Source organism: Salvelinus alpinus, chromosome 3 (assembly GCF_045679555.1).
Source record: "Salvelinus alpinus chromosome 3, SLU_Salpinus.1, whole genome shotgun sequence".
Taxonomy (NCBI): Eukaryota; Metazoa; Chordata; class Actinopteri; order Salmoniformes; family Salmonidae; genus Salvelinus; species Salvelinus alpinus.
Window position 1 is genome coordinate 77,150,988 of NC_092088.1, and position 17,319 is coordinate 77,168,306.

General features: G+C 42.6%; 2 protein-coding genes across 3 annotated transcripts; one reads left to right on the forward strand and one right to left on the reverse strand.

Annotated features, from left to right (window-relative positions):
• Nucleotides 1-783: 783 nt before the first annotated feature.
• LOC139571372 (NHP2-like protein 1) lies at nt 784-4,090 on the reverse strand. The gene is made up of 3 exons (XM_071394182.1): nt 3,597-4,090; nt 3,321-3,441; nt 784-1,185 (listed from the first exon to the last, which is right to left on the reverse strand). Exons 1-3 carry the CDS (start codon nt 3,597-3,599, stop codon nt 923-925), a joined length of 387 nt encoding a protein of 128 aa, XP_071250283.1. The 5' UTR covers nt 3,600-4,090; the 3' UTR covers nt 784-922.
• On the forward strand, nt 4,033-9,343 carry LOC139571370 (cytochrome b-c1 complex subunit 2, mitochondrial-like). 2 transcript variants are annotated; one of them, XM_071394180.1, is made up of 14 exons: nt 4,033-4,177; nt 5,078-5,158; nt 5,648-5,797; nt 5,909-5,973; nt 6,141-6,197; nt 6,631-6,755; nt 6,909-7,006; nt 7,181-7,238; nt 7,357-7,452; nt 7,628-7,827; nt 7,981-8,061; nt 8,235-8,308; nt 8,432-8,585; nt 8,956-9,343. In XM_071394180.1, the coding sequence occupies exons 1-14, from the start codon at nt 4,145-4,147 to the stop codon at nt 9,037-9,039; spliced, it is 1,356 nt and encodes a 451-aa protein (XP_071250281.1). In that variant the 5' UTR covers nt 4,033-4,144; the 3' UTR covers nt 9,040-9,343. The 2 variants fall into 2 exon arrangements, with proteins under 2 accessions (XP_071250281.1, XP_071250280.1); XM_071394179.1 differs by lacking the exon at nt 5,078-5,158 and adding an exon at nt 5,195-5,296 and having other exon boundaries at nt 4,048-4,177.
• The last annotated feature ends 7,976 nt before the right edge of the window (nt 9,344-17,319 follow it).

Below are 17,319 nucleotides of genomic sequence, written 5' to 3' on the forward strand. Positions count from 1 at the left end.
TGTTTTCAGTCAGGAGTCTCCTCACCTGCCTTTACCCACTGGTTCATTGGCCTGTCAGTGACTAACATCTGCCCCCCTTCACTAACCGACAGTGTAACAGGACCCTGGGCGGACTAGGTAAAACTCTTTCCTCCTGCTCCACACACACATATCTGTAGGAGATGCACAGATCCCTCTGGGCTTCCATATTGTCTCATGATCCACAAGATATTTCTAACCAGAACCCATTATGTCTGGAGGTACATAGCTACAACACCAGTGGGTCTCTAACCCACCCAAACATTCCAAAGTTAGAACAAAAAGTGTTTGCATGCACTCTGCATCAGGAATGTTATTTTAACAGGACCTTACTACAAACGGACTGGATCACTTATGCACTGTCCCATTTGGAAAACTTCCCATGCTACTTCAAAGCAACGTAACAATCCTTAAACCGCTGTGCTGTATAATAATGAGTGGCTCAGCCACGGTGGCCAAAACATTTGGTCAACAAGGGTGCAGACAGTTTACATTTAGAATTTGGACTCTCACGTCGGTGATAATCTCACTGTAAACTGATTCCTGCTTCGAGGCTGCGTTCAAGACATCAAATGGCTGCGTAAAAACGCTCTACAGGACTTCAATGGGCACATTTATATTCTGCCAAGACAGTTTGAGGGCCCCCTAAAACAAAGTATCCTCTAGTTGGTTCATCCCTCCATCTCAGACTCTCAACCATTCTCTTGCATACAACAGTATTATACTGTACTAGTCTGACACAATGGAAGAACACATTAAGCAAAAGAAACTCATGTTTGTTTTATCACATTAATAATTTTCTTTGCATGTCCCTGACAAAAGTAAAATAGATACATGTAGACAAAACATAATCCATCTCCCTGATATAGTCTCTCAGACTATCCAGAGCAGAGAAGTAACCAGATCAGACCAGCAGTCTCTCAATGGCCATCTGGGTAGACTGGATCTGGGGCTTCAGCTGAGAACCCTCCTTGATGGTGACCGAGGTAGCGATGACTGGGCGGGAGACCCCACAGGCGCGCCCCAGGGCCTGCTTGGATCGCACAAACACGTAGGGGACATTCTTGTCCTCGCAGAGCAGTGGCAGGTGGAGGATGATCTCCAGTGGCTCAGCATCAGCAGCCATCACAATGAACTCAGCGATACCACGGTTCAATGTCTTGGTGGCTGGAAGAGGGTAGACAAGATTCAAGGATCAATGACATGTCTGATAGATTATAGTGCAGAATGAGACCCCCATAGATAACGTGTAGTGATTACGGTCATAATCGGAGCAGGATTTGAAACATCTAATCAGTGGTCTGAGGCCAAGCACACAACCTCCTGTACCAACCTGGATTCAGGGGTAGACAAAACAAAAATCTGGGACACTTAAATTAGTTTGATATGTTACATTGGTAAGGTATGTATTAAATTTGTGGATGTCCATCCATTTAATACGATATATTACGAATTTGCAATGCATATGTTACAAATTCATATTAGTTGTGGCTAACGTTAGCCAGGCTACGGGTAAATGTTATGGTTAAGGCTAGGAGTTTGGTTAGAGTTAACCCAGTATTGGACTAAAGGAGAGCACGGTAATCCTTAAGGCCTTCCCATCTGAAACAGCTCATAACAGTTTGTGCATATGACAATATTTCGTAACATTTGTTTGTTTAGGCTTCCAGCAAGAAGTTTGGAATTCTATACCCAGTTGTCGGTGATTGGTCAACAGTAGGGATTCGTCAATGAAGTGCTGTTATTAAGCAATATAAAATTTGCATTTAAACAAGTCTAGCTTGAGGAATACTGCACCAAACACCTTAGTTTGATGTAAAATTACATGACCAAGATCTCTGCAAAAAATGTCAAAATGAATGAAAGATTTGAGTTTAATTCCATTTTGAGGAAGAGTATACTGGCTAAGACATCTCAAGATGGACGAACAGTACCATTGTCACTCAGTTTAAGTGAAAGTTGAAGATATGCAAGAACACTCGGGTTCACATACCTGAGTTCGCCTCGGTGCCAGCCGAACCGAAGCATGCGGAAGCTTTTAATCCAAGGATCTTACATTTTCAGTTTAAAGGGCGAATTGGTTCTGGAAGCCAAAACAGCCAAATACTCCAAACGTGAATCTGTTCTCAATTACTGTACGGTTCTAGAAATATACATCCCTCTTTCTTATCACACCAAAATCATTTCACAAACGCTAAATACATAATTACTGTACACCGTTTTAACAGTTGCAGCCGACAGTATTTTTCAGTGACATGTTTGTGTTGTCCCCCCCCAAAAAAAGTTGTCCATCTTCCATTTACACAGGTGTTCGGAGACACAGATAGCTAATTAGCATAGGTAGTCGACTAGGTGCTGTCTGTTTTCCGTAAACAAGTGCTGCGGCAGGTAGCCTAGTGGCGGCAGGTAGCCTAGTGGCGGCAGGTAGCCTAGTGGCGGCAGGTAGCCTAGTGGTTAGAGCGTTGGGACAGTAACCAAAATGTTGCTAGATCGAATCCCCGAGCTGACAAGGTAAAACTATGTCGTTCTGCCCCTGAACAAGGCAGTTAACCCACTGTTCCTAGGCCGTCAATTTAAATAAGAATTTGTTCTTAACTGACTTGCCTAGTTAAAAGGTTAAATAAAATAAATACAGTTGAAATATGGCAGAGTGGGAACTCTAACCCTATAAAAAGGTGTGCATTAATTTATCATTTTATTTTTCAGCCAATATGAAAGATAAGGTCCTTATGCTTCCAAAACAATCCCACAAGCGATGCGTGTTAATGTTCAGACCTGAGCGTCACGGCTATTAACAAAACTCTCCCCTAGAGTCATGATCAAGGGCTAGGTTGGGGTTAGCCATCATGTTAAGTAGTTGCAAAGTAGCTAAAATGGTAGTAAGTAGTTGCCAAGTAGCTACAAAATACCTAAAGTTGTCAGCGATGCAATTCAAACGCACAACCTTTGGGTTGTTTCAAGTTTCAAATGTCACATGCACAAGTACAGTGGCATGCCTTTCATGAAAGTTCTAAACCCAAGTATGCAGTAATCAATAACAATGTAAAACTCAAAATAACGTAAGGTAGAACAAGCTGGACTTTCACGTTGTGCCCACCCAGCCACCCTCCTTTCAAATGTTGCCTTAAGTAACGGGTCTTACATAACCATACTAAACGTAACATATACATATTTTCGTGTACTGTGTACCATAGAGCCAGGTGTCTGGAAGCTAGTGTAATGCTTCTCACAGAAAGGATAGGGTACATTTATTATCGATATATTACCAATTTGGTATTACTCATTGTGTCAGATTCCCTTACCTTCATTGGCCCCTTTCCTCAACTGTTTGTAGTTGGAGGCTTGCTGAACGAGGTCCAGGATGGTTTTGGACAGTGTGGCGTCGGCCAGGGGGTAGGCCTTGGGATTCACCTCGGCTTCAGTCTGAAAATAAACACAAAACATTTAGATGTGGAAACTGACTGGCAGAGAACGAAACGACGCTATCCTTATCAATTAACTAGCTACGATACTACCGGTATCCAGCTACCGTTAGTTAGCTAGCAATGCTAACCGAAGCAGTTTATTCAAACACTCACCATGATTAACGTTACTTTTGTTTATTTCTGATATTTGTCCTCTCGGCGAACGCTTCACGGAGGACTATATCGCCTGCGATTGAGGTTTCGGGAAATCCCAAAATAATTATTTCTGTTGATACGACCGTTTGTGTTCTCAAAAGCTCGAGGAACTTCTACACGCAACTACTTTGTAACAATAATAGCACAGCGGTAACAACACGCGTGTGAGATTGAGTGTGGAACGCATTCGTATACGACGGCTCTGCTCGCTAAACTGAACAGGAAGTGCGTTGTTTGAGCTCAAATTATTCCGCCCATGTTCTTCTTTTTGCTTTGGTTTTGTTTCCGCAGCCAGTAGCCACAGTTATTTTCAATGTAATTAAATATGCGTGTTGTGTATTTTCACGAAATGGGGAAAACCTTGCAGAACAGATAAAGAGTTGTTTAGTATATTTTTAAAGGTGCACACAAAAAAAATCGAGGAAACATGTGGCGCGCTAGGGACTCTGGGTAGGACTTCCTAGGTCGGCCATATTTAATCGTCCTGGCTGAAGGATAGAGGGGAGATGAAGGGGATTCGGGGAATAAGTAAGCTGTCGGTAAGAACTCCTTTAACATTTTCAAAAGTCTGAATAGTTGACTATTCAGGAGACGGTTTTTGGTTTCCGATAGTACTAAGAGATTGTATGGCTTATTTGGCGAGAAAGGTGCCTGCTCTACAAGCTGTGTGTGATGATGGCACTAGCTAGCATGCTAGCGAGGTCGCCAGCTAACATTAGCACGACCAGTTAGATACATGGCCTGCTGATGATGGATGAACCCAGCCTCAACGTTTGGCAGTGGGTTAAACGTTGTGGTTCTATATTAGAAGAAGAAGAAGGCATCTAACGTTACTCTTTCCCCGCTGTCAAAGTGTTGTCAATTTCGTTTATCGGTCTGACCAATCAAAAGATCAGATCATGCAGAGGATAACGGCCGTTGGATGTGTCGACAAGCCTTTTGATTCTCCATTTAAAGTCAAATGTACTTCATAGACGATGGTCATATGCCCTCGACCTTGCACTATAATGCAAATAGCTGTCACGCACTGTCTTGGGTCAATTCATCAGGACATAATGTTATAATCTTACAGCCAAGTTTATCCTTACTCAAGCTTCATCCTGCTCCAACATGGTGCATAGTTCTATTCTTTGATTTAGCACTTGCCATGACCCTCCTCCTCAGTCCTCCAAAACCAAAACAAATGAGTGGCAGGGCTGCACCGTTGAATGGAAACAGAACCTACGGATTGTGCCTTTTTATTAGACATTACAACATTTTAATATTATTATGCCGGTGTGCCCCCATAAGATCCTTCCACGTCTGTCCAGCCAGTATTCAACCATCGTTCTCTGTCTATGATTCTTAATAATCTCATAGGTTCTCTCTATCCAGAGTCCAGACCCACCATAACACCCTAGTAGGATATGAAGTCACCTTGTATATTTTCTGCATTACAGACAAGGCTTTACGCAGCCCAGGCTGCCCATAAATTGGATGTCTCCGCGGAGCACGTAAAGTTTCAGCCGCAGGAGGTGCAGGTCAGTGGGTGTTGACATGTCTCTCTCCTCACACAGAGACGCTTCTATGCGGCCACCCGAACAGAGCAGCCCTTGACTCAGCCTCTGTCAGGCATCAAGGTCTCCACAGGGGCTGCCCATTCATACCAGGACGTCCATGTATGTGGTGATTTAGGGGGTGGAGATTGTGTCCTCTGCCCAGCTCTATCTCCTGTGTGTTTACATAGACCTTTGTTCCTTTGAGATATTATTCCACATAGAATATCTCTGTAGTGTTACAAACTCCCAGTCAAATTTCATGCTGATTACATTTATAATAGTTGAAGTAAAAAGGTGTTTGGGATTTGATGCTTTGCTTCCCACCCATTTGTTGCCTTGTATGTGGACATCCTATAACAGAAGTTAAAGCTAAAATATGTTATACTACACTGCTCTGTTAACATTTTCTGACATCTTAAATGCATAAAACACACCATCAAGGTGTGATGCTAACTGATATTTCTCTTGCAGGTGACCAAACTGCCCAGCGGTCTGATGATAGCCTCGTTGGACAACTATTTCCCAGCTTCCAGGATCGGTGTGTTTGTGAAGGCTGGCTGTCGCTATGAGTCCCCAGAGAACCAGGGAGTCACCCACCTGCTCCGTCTGGCTGCCAACCTGGTATGCCTGGTTCTGGTTCATCAACATGATGTAGACAGGAGCTTCAACGTATTCAATACTGTGTAGGAACTAGTGATGTGGTTAATCCCAATCTCTGCTGCTCTTTTCTAGACTACCAAAGGTGCTTCAGCCTTCAGGATCTGTCGTGGTGTGGAGGCAGTGGGAGGCAGTCTAGGGTCAGTAGTCTTCAGAGCCTGTGAATGAGTGTTTACATCCTCACAAGAGCCGAAAGACAACTAGACATATCTTTATTTTCTATTGTTTGGGATACTTAACATATTGTCTGACTGACTGTACCACTGTCATGGATGACATAGTGTTTATCTTTGTGTTTTCTATGCAGTGTGACGTCATCCAGAGAGAACATGATCTACTCTGTTGACTGTCTCAGAGACCACATGTAAGTGATGCTTGCTTAAAGCGTACCTCTGTATTATGGCTGGGACCATACCAGTATCATGATACTCCTTGGTGTTGTGGCAGGGAAACAAAACACAAGGTGGATTTAACTTCTTTATGAAAACAGACTAATGTTGGAAACAAATATCATTGTTGTCATCCAGAGTCACATTTATTTATTTTCCCAGCTATATCACACAATATTTTACATACAGCAGGTTTTTTGAAAGACCAAAAAGTGTTTTTGGTCTTTTATATTGCGATACTGGTATTGTCACAGCCCTACTATGCATACACAAAGAATGACAGCAATTTATTCACCATATTCAGATCTATGTTTGTGTATGCATAGTAGGGCTGTGACAATACCAGTATCGCAATATAAAATACCAAATAAATTGCTGTCATTCTAATTTCTGTGTTGTCTAATGCAGTGACACGGTGATGGAGTATCTGATCAATGTGACCACAGCCCCAGAGTTTAGGCCGTGGGAGGTGTCGGACCTCACCCCCAGGGTCAAGATGGACAAGGCCCTAGCCGCACAGACCCCCCAGATGGGTGAGAACACACACACAGTGGTTGTTTCAGTTTGATTATTTGAATGTGCTTTCTGTTAACATCTCTGGATAATAGTATAATGCTACATGTTAAAAGATTGCAAATTGTCACCATCACACTGCGGCTGAAGCATATTGTGGATCTGTTCCTCAGGTGTGATTGAGGGTGTACATGGAGCTGCTTACAAGAACGCTCTGTCCAACTCCCTCTACTGCCCAGACTACATGGTTGGCCAGGTCAATGCTGACCATGTAAGACACTCAACATCCCGGCCCTAGCATGTTCTACTGTACAGCACTATTAATTAGTTTGGGCTAATGCTATGGGTGTTCATCTTCCTCTCCAGATGAACATGCAGGGTTGTACTACTTCAGGAAGTGCAGCACTACGCTTGAATTTTTCATTAACCCTCTGTTTCTCTCCAGATGCACAATTTTATCCAGAACAATTTCACAAGTGCAAGAATGGCTCTGGTTGGGCTTGGTAAGTGTTTAATGTGTATTTCTAATTTTAAAAAATTAATCAAATGACTTGATGGCCATGTGTGTTAAGATCATTTTGAAAAGGATATTGTGTTCTCATATACATTCTATCTGTTCAGGTGTGGACCACAATGTTCTGACGCAGGTGGGAGAGCAGTTCCTCAACATCCGTAGTGGGATGGGCACCGCTGGGACAAAGGCTCAGTACCGCGGTGGTAAGACCCTTATTCCAGAGGGGCTGAGATGACCACTATCTGCTAGAAGAGGGTTGTCTCCCCATGCATTAAATGTAATTTTCCTGGGATATTCCCTGAATTCTAATGAGGTTTCTCCCTGCTTCTCTCTTTCTATCCCTGCGTCTTTCTCTCTCCCTTTCTTTTTTCTCTCTAGGCGAGGTGCGTGTGCAGAACGGGTCCAGCCTGGTGCACTCTGTGGTGGTGTCTGAGGGGGCTGCGGTGGGCACAGACGAGGCTATGGCCTTCTCTGTACTACAGCACGTACTGGGGGCGGGGCCACATGTCAAGAGAGGCTCCAACCCCACGTCCAAACTCTTCCAGGGCGTCGCTAAGGCTACTGCAGACCCCTTCGACGTGAGTGACATAATCAGCAGATCAGATTGTGTTTTTATAGCTGGGCATTCTACAAGAGGGGAATGCAGTATGTGGAGGAATCTTTGGGTAGAAGAGTTTTGTGCAGAATAGATTTCTGTCATGCAGTCATTCTCTGGTGTCACCTCCTTTTAGGCCTCTGCTTTCAATTCCAACTACTCTGACTCTGGCCTGTTTGGAGTCTACACCATCTCCCAGTCTGCAGCAGCTGGTGACGTGAGTATGATGTCTTTTTGAAGCCGTTACTAATTAGTCCTATGCACCCTGTGAGGGATAGTTGCTTTTACATAGAATGGAATGTAAGATCATTAATTTAGGATGAGGAAAGATCATAATGAAGATGAACTTTGACCTCCCATTGATTGACCTATCCCTGTCCTCCTATCCAGGTGATCAAGGCAGCTATTAGCCAGGTGAAGGCTGTTACAGGAGGAGTCTCAGAAGCTGACCTGACCCGCGCCAAGTAAGCTAACACACACACAGACTTTGAAACTTGAATATAGAATTTGAGTAGATAAAATCAAGAAAAGTATTGCAATGGAAGGGACTTTGAAGATGTTGACTTAAGGTGTATCTGTTTTTGTAGGACCCAGCTGAAGGCTGAGTACCTGATGTCGTTGGAGAGCTCCGAGGGTTTGTTAGACGCCATGGGTTTACAGGCTCTGTCTGGAGGGGTCTACCACTCCCCCGAGGCCATCGCACAGAAGATCGACTCCGTCTCCGCAACTGATGTCGCCAACGTAAGTATATTCACTTTGGGGCGAATATTATCTTCCACTTAAGTTGAATTTTCACTTAGTCTTCAATTGACATCAATGCATGACTAAGTTAAAATTCAAGTGGAAGTTAATATATTTCTATATTAGTCTTTGCTGCAGCTCACTCTTGACTTGTACAGTACATTAGGAGTGTTTTCCTTGTTTGTTAGTTTTTCTGCTTAGAGGGTCCCGTGTGGCTCAGTTGATAGAGCATGGTGCTTGCAATGCCAGGGTTCTGGGTTCGATTCCCACAGGGGACCAGTACAGGGGAAAAAGTATGAAAAATGTAAGTCGCTGTGGATAAGAATGTCTACTAAATGTCAAATGTAATGCTTTTTCCTTGTTCTCTCAGGCTGCAAATAAGTTTGTGTCGGGCAAGAAGTCCATGGCTTCCAGTGGAAACCTCATCAAGACGCCCTTCGTTGACGAGATCTAAAGCCTTTCAACTGTATTTCACATGTGATTTTAAGTCACAACAAAGCCCTCTGTCCATTCAAAACAAACAAACTGAAACAGTCATTATCCTAATTGCGTCATTGTTCTTTTGAGGAAGTTGTTGTAATCACACCAACCGCCAATATTTATAGTTGTTGCTATTTTTACGTGGATCTTGAACTGTATAGCTCATGTAAATTAAAGAATATCTACCGTAAAGGTGGAATAAGTCGTTTTTTCCTCTTGTAAATAGACCTAATGTCTTACCAGGTGATAATAAATGAAACCTTATGATCCATGTAAAAGTTTTGATGCAATGTCCAATAGTGTGAAATTCTATTTCTCCTAATCTGTTCATGTCGCTTTCATGAAAAAGTGTTTGATTACGTCTGACCATGTTGAACAAAATAACATAGTTGATACGTTATTTGTTCCTGGAAATACAAGTGAATTGTAGCCAGGTGACTAATGTGTGTTTTCCAATGAGAAAAGCTACAAACGTGACCAAAAGTATGTGGACACCTGCTCGTCGAACATCTCATTGCAATAATATGGAGTTGGTCCTCCCCACTTTGCTGCTATAACAACCTCCACTCTTCTGGGAAAGCTTTCCATTAGATGTTGGAACATTGCTGCGGTGATTTGCTTCCATTAGGCCTGGCTCGCAGTCGGCATTCCAATTCATCCCAAAGGTGTAAGATGGGGTTGAGGTCAGGGCTCTGCATGCTAGTCAGGTTCTTCCACACCGATCTCAACAAACCATTTCTGTATGGATCTCGCTTTGTGCACATGTGCTTTGACATGCTGAAACAGGAAAGGGCCTTCAAACTGATGATGAAGCGTGATTCATCACTCCAGAAAACGTGTTTCCAAAGTCCAATGGCGGCAAGCTTTATACCACTCCAGGTATGCTTGTGCGGTTGCTTGGCCATGGAAACCCATTTCAAGAATCTCCCAATGAACAGTTATTGTGCCAGACGTTGCTCCCAGAGGCAGTTTTGAACTCTAGTGAGTGCTGCAACCGAGGACAGAATTTTTACATGCTACGCGGTCCTGTTCTGTGAGCTTGTGTGGCTTACCACTTTGCGGCTGATCCGTTGTTGCTCCTAGACGTTTCCACTTCACAATAACAGCACTTACAGTTGACCGGGACAGCTCTAGCAGGGCAGAAATTTGAAGAACTGATTTGTTAGAAAGGTGGCATCCTATGATGGTGCCACGTTGAAAGTCATTGAGCTCTTCAGTAAGGCGATTCTACTGCCAATGTTTGTCTATGGCGATTGCATGGCTGTGTGCTCCATTTTATACACCTGTCAGCAACGGGTGTGGCAGGAATAGCTGAATCCACTCATTTGAAGGGGTGTCCACATACTTTTGGAGGACAATACAGTGGCTCTATGTTAATGTATATATTTAATCATACCAGATTATTTTTTTCAGTAGATTGAAGTTCATTTGGGTTATGGGTATACTTTATCAAGATGATCTTACAGATGATTTTACCATGACCATTAGCCTTTACATATGCTTAAATCAGTGATTTTGACTAAAACATTTAATTTGGTTATTTCAGGGGGAATTGGCCATGTATAGACCCTTAAACTCAATTAGTGTAATAATGTATATACACTGCTCAAAAAAATAAAGGGAACACTTAAACAACACAATGTAACTCCAAGTCAATCACACTTCTGTGAAATCAAACTGTCCACTTAGGAAGCAACACTGATTGACAATAAATTTCACATGCTGTTGTGCAAATGGAATAGACAAAAGGTGGAAATTATAGGCAATTAGCAAGACACCCCCAATAAAGGAATGGTTCTGCAGGTGGTGACCACAGACCACTTCTCAGTTCCTATGCTTCCTGGCTGATGTTTTGGTCACTTTTGAATGCTGGCGGTGCTTTCACTCTGGTGGTAGCATGAGACGGAGTCTACAACCTACCCACGGGTAGTGCAGTTCATCCAGGATGGCACATCAATGCGAGCTGTGGCAAAAAGGTTTGCTGTGTCTGTCAGCGTAGTGTCCAGAGCATGGAGGCGCTACCAGGAGACAGGCCAGTACATCAGGAGACGTGGAGGAGGCCGTAGGAGGGCAACAACCCAGCAGCAGGACCGCTACCTCTGCCTTTGTGCAAGGAGGAGCACTGCCCGAGCCCTGCAAAATGACCTCCAGCAGGCCACAAATGTGCATGTGTCTGCTCTACGGCTGGCCATGCTTTCATCCTGGCTAACCCAACCCCGTTCAACAGCTCCGCCCTCCCCGCAGCTACTTCCCCAAGCCTCCCCAGCTTCTCCTTCACCCAAATCCAGATAGCAGATGTTCTGAAAGAGCTGCAAAACCTGGATCCGTACAAATCAGCTAGGCTAGACAATCTGGACCCTCTCTAAAATTATCCGCAGCCATTGTTGCAACCCCTATTACTAGCCTGTTCAACCTCTCTTTCGTACCGTCCGAGATTCCTAAAGATTGGAAAGCTGCCGCGGTCATCCCCCTCTTCAAAGGGGGTGACACTCTAGACGAAAACACTTTCTAAGGTCTTCGAAAGTCAAGTTAACAAACAGATCACTGACCATTTCGAATCCCACCGTACCTTCTCCGCAGTGCAATCCGGTTTCTGAGCTGGTCACGGGTGCACCTCAGCCACACTCAAGGTACTAAATGATATCATAACAGCCACCAATAAAAGACAGTACTGTGCATCCGTCTTCATCGACCTGGCCAAGGCTTTCGACTCTGTCAATCACCGTATTCTTATCGGCAGACTGAACAGCCTTGGTTTCTCAAATGACTTCCTTGCCTGGTTCACCAACTACTTCTCAGATAGAGTTCAGTGTGTCAAATCGGAGGGCCTGTTGTCCGGACCTCTGGCAGTCTCTATGGGGTTCGACAGGGTTCAAGTCTCGGGCCGACTCTTTTCTCTGTATATATCAATGATGTCGCTCTTGCTGCTGGTGATTCCTTGATCCACCTCTACGCAGACGACACCATTCTGTATACATCTGGCCTTTCTTTGGACACTGTGTTAACAAACCTCCAAACGAGCTTCAATGACATACAACACTCCTTCCGTGGCCTCCAACTGCTCTCAAACGCTAGTAAAACAAAATGCATGCTCTTCAACGGATCGCTGCATGCACCCGCCCGCCCGACTAGCATCACTACAACTACAAATACCCAGGTGTCTGGCTAGACTGTAAACTCTCATTCCAGACTCATATTAAGCATCTCCAATCCAAAATTAAATCTAGAATCGGCTTCCTATTTCGCAACAATGCCTCCTTCACTCACGCTGCCAAACATACCCTCGTAAAACTGACTATCCTACCGATCCTCGAATTCAGCGATGTCATTTACAAAATAGCCTCCAACACTCTACTCAGCAAACTGGATGTAGTCTATCACAGTGCCATCCGTTTTGTCACCAAAGCCCAATATACCACCCACCACTGCGACCTGTATGCTCTCGTCGGCTGGCCCTCACTACATATTCGTCGCCAGACCCACTGGCTCCAGGTCATCTATAAGTCTTTGCTAGGTAAAGCTCCGCCTTATCTCAGCTCACTGGTCACCATAACAACACCCACCCGTAGCACGTGCTCCAGCAGGTATATTGCACTGGTCATCCCCAAAACCAACACTTACTTTGGCCTCCTTTCCTTCCAGTTCTCTGCTGCCAACGACTGGAACGAATTGCAAACATCTCTGAAGCTGGAGTCATATCTCCCTCTCTAACTTTAAGCATCAGCTGTCAGAGCTGCTTACCTAACACTGTACCTGTACACAGCCAATCTGTAAATAGCACACCCGACTACCTCATCCACATATTATTACTTACCCTCTTGCACCCCAGTATCTCTACTTGCACATCATCATTTGCACATATATCACTCCAGTATTCATGCTAAATTGTAATTATCTTTGCCTCTATGCCTATTTATTGCCTACCTCCCTACTCTTCTACATTTGCACACACTGTACATAGATCTTTCTATTTTTCTTTTCTTTTGTGTTATTGACTGTACGTCTGTTTATGTGTAACTCTGTGTTGTTGTTTTTGTCACACTGCTTTGCTTTATCTTGGCCAGGTCGCAGTTGTAAATGAGAACTTGTTCTCAACTGGCCTACCTGGTTAAATAAAGGTGAAATTTAAAATACATTTAAAAAACGAAAAATCCTGACTGCTATCAGCATGACCAGTGGCAATTTTAGCATGTAATCTTGGTGGGGCAAAAAAAAATGGTGGGATGCATGCCAGAAAACTACACAACACTAAACAATACATTATTTGCACTATAACGGTTACAAATGGTGCCCACAAACGGCCTACATAAAGCTGTCCCAACATCTTACAACTGCTACACCTGGCTATCAGTGGAGCTTTGTCTGGCAGCGAAACAGTTAATTCAGCCTCATTTATTGCCTTAAAAAAAACATAGCTGATATGGCTGACTTGCTTAAACAAATGTGGTTTCTAATGACATTTGAGATGTACAAACTATTGCATAAGTGCACGACAAGCGGATAAGAGGCAATCCGTAATTTTTATTAAGACATTAATGAGCGAGCTAATAGTCAATATAACTTTGTATTGTGAATATAATATATAGTCAATAGTCAATATAATCATTTGTTTAGCACTTTTGAAATATACAGCGACAGAATTCAGAACATGGGCCTTTCTTACAGTGTTCTCCCTGTACACCGAGTCAGAACCATAGCATAAAAAAATGGGGTCATATAAGCAGACAATGAAGCTCTTACAATATTCGATGATTACATTTCTCAAAAACAGGTTATAGGCTACATGAGCACCACCAAGTCAGAACAGTAGATGAAATTAAGAGGGGTAAATAGACCAAATTATTAGGGTGAGGCACATGGGCTACTAACAGATTACTACACAACATACACTTAGTATTACTTTCTTAGCTACAGTATTCATATCTCCCTGGCATATTACATAATTTATGCAGCAGCATACAATACATTTTTGGACTCACCTTGTTGTGCTGTGCTCACTTGAACAGGAAGGTGGCTTGGCTGTCCTTCGTGGGCAAATTTTGTCATCAAAGTCTGGCATTCTCTGGATTTATGATGCTTTCAAAACAATCAAAACATCAACAATCAAAATAATGTCATTGATCTTCAGGTCGTAGCTCTAGAAAGTAGCCGAATTTACAATTCCGAGTTGGAGGACCGTTCAAAACGTATTTTCCTAGTCATAGCTCGTTTATTCCAAACTTCCCAGTTGTCTTGAACTCACTGAAGTCAAGTTTTCGCAGTTCCGAGTTAACAGTTGTTGTGAGCGCGGCACAAATCATGCTTCATTGACAGCTTGGCCAATGTTGAATGTTTATCATTTTAAACTTGGAAAAGAGCCCCTTAATCAGGTAATATTAATTACAGAGAAATGATTTTATAGAATAGCATGTCATATCACTTAACTTCTCTCAGCTACGGATCCCGGTAGCGGGTTTAAATTCGACAACATACGGTGATCGCCACATAAATAGTCATATTAAACATTCCTGAAAAAACAAGTGTCTCACATGGTTCATAAGCCTAGAATCTTGCTAATCCAACTGCGTTGTCAGATTTAAAAAAGGATTTACTGCGAAAGAATACGATGCGATTATCTGAGCACAGAGCCCCATACCAAAATACTATTTCAACCAGCACAGGCGTAACAAAATCACAAATTGCAATGAAATAAATCGTTTACCTTTGAAGATCTTGCTCTGTTTGCAATCCCAAGGCTCATTGTTACACAATGAATGGTCTTTTGTTCGGTTAAATCCATTTTTATAGCCTAACACGAAACATTTTGTGAACGCTTATCTCGTTGAATTCCGTGTCATTCAATTTTCGACGAAACATTCGACGTAAATACACAGACTAAACGTGACTTTATCCAGTCATGTTTGGTTTCATTGCAATCAACTGTTTGTTTGTAACACAACCAAACTTGATGGGTCATTTCGCGGAACGTATTGTCCGAAAGAAACCGATTGGAAGACAACAAGTAATGACCTCATTGTGCACCAATTATATGACCGCTGTTTCGTTGATTGACTGTATTTTAACCCAATGACCACTGATCGTCTTGAAGTCTAGCTGGGTAGATAGCCAATGAGCAGAGGTAAACGGCAATATGTAATGGTTCTCTGTTGGAAGACCAACCCATGTAGTAAACTCCGGCGTAAAGACGGTCTATCGCCATTGAAGATTCATACTGGAAGGAACCAAGCTTGTTACGCACAGCACTATTTCGGTAACGAGCATCTTCAGCTGTTTATATATCGAACATCATGGCGAATAAGTCAGGGAAAGCTAAATCTAAGACTAGATATACGAATTTAGACAAAATTATAGAGGAAATTGATCGTGAAAGTGAAACATATGCTTTTGGAAGACGACTCAGTTAGCGACCATGACTCAAATGCAAAACCTGGATCCGTACAAATCAGCTAGGCTAGACAATCTGGACCCTCTCTTTCTAAAATTATCCGCAGCCATTGTTGCAACCCCTATTACTAGTCTGTTCAACCTCTCTTTCGTACCGTCCGAGATTCCTAAAGATTGTTTTGGACTGGTAAGTTCTTCTCATGCTAATGCCGTTGTTTGAAATTAAGCTAATCATGTAAATGTAATTAGCTAGAAAGTCGGGGCACCACGAAAGAATGTTTATAGAGCAGATATCTTCCGAAAAAACTCTTAAAGACCTGGTAATATTTTACCTCAATAGCAGTCAATATTTAATCATCACCTTATTCAGTCTTATCTGAAAGTTGTAAATTCTTGATTATCTTCACGAACCCTAGCTAACAGGTTGAATCAGCAATACAAAATTTGGTTTATTTATTTATTTACTAAATACCTACATAAATCACACAGAATTACATCTACACAGAATGGATCATACATTGATTACAAATTATGTCATGAAGGAAAACGTCCCTAGTGGACGGAACAGATATGACGGCTGGTTACACAAAGAAAGGGGGTTGGATTTTGAATGAAAGAGCGGGAAGACTGAGGAACAAAGAGATTTTGTGTCTCTATCGGGCCATAGGCAGCTATGCTATCGTAAATACAGTATCTTATGCATTCTAAATAACCGCCCATTTGGAAAAGGAAAATGCGATAAATATTTACTCTGAGCTGCGCTTTGGTAGATTGATCGTAGATAGAAGGCCGGGTTGTCCAGCATGGATCTCTTGTCCTCTGAAGAATTTCTACTGGTGAACTGGAGCGTGGTAGAATGGATCTTTTGTCCGTCCTCTCCTAGCCCACGTTTACAGTTGCTGCGGCTAACTCAATCGGCTAGGAGGTATCACTTCTTTAGTGAATAAGAGTTCAAAGTTCATACCACGTTGCCATGCTATATGCTCATGCTATATTCTGGCTGGTATAGTCGAAATTCCTCCTTCCGGCGTGTAGATCGTCACCTTCACGTTGAGATTCAATGCTAATTTCGTTAGGTTCTTGCTCACGCTGACGTTGGCTTAGTTCTGTAGGTGATCTTGTCCTTTTAACGCAGGGACCACAAGTCCTCATGTCCTTGGAACAGGAAGTTGGATTTTCATCAACGGGTTTATATAGTGATGAAGAGAAGGGCGTGTTTCATAGTTTACAACCAATGTCTGTTCACTTGGGTGGGGCCTCTGAGTGAGCAGAGTTTACTCTATGACAACCAATTCTCTCCTTTAGATGCTAAAATTACATTTAATCTTTTCACAAATAGTTTCATATTTAAACATTTAACTTGCACAACAATTCCATGTGAATCTGATAACTAGAATGTGTAGACTTTCCAAGATACAGTTTATGTCGTCCTATCACCAGTAATAATGTCTCAGACGCCAACTGATCTGACATTATTCATTAAGTACCCACGCATATATTCAACTGGTTGGATTACCGAAATATGGTTCTGTTTCCCACCTTTTGATGTTACCAGACTCTATGTTAACAAAGGGATTTTCAATAGTCACATCAGTAGAGTAAAGAGAGGAAAAAGGGGAAAGGTATTTATGGGGGTCATAAACCTCCCCCAACAGGCCAACATCATGACAACTCAATGATATACACTACCGTTCAAAGGTTTGGGGTCACTTAGAAATGTCCTTGTTTTTGAAAGAAAAGCAAATCATTTTTTGTCCATTAAAATAACATCAAATTGATCAGAAATACAGTGTAGACATTGTTAATGTTGTACATAACTATTGTAGCTGGAAACGGCTGATTTTTAATGGAATATCGACATAGGCGTACA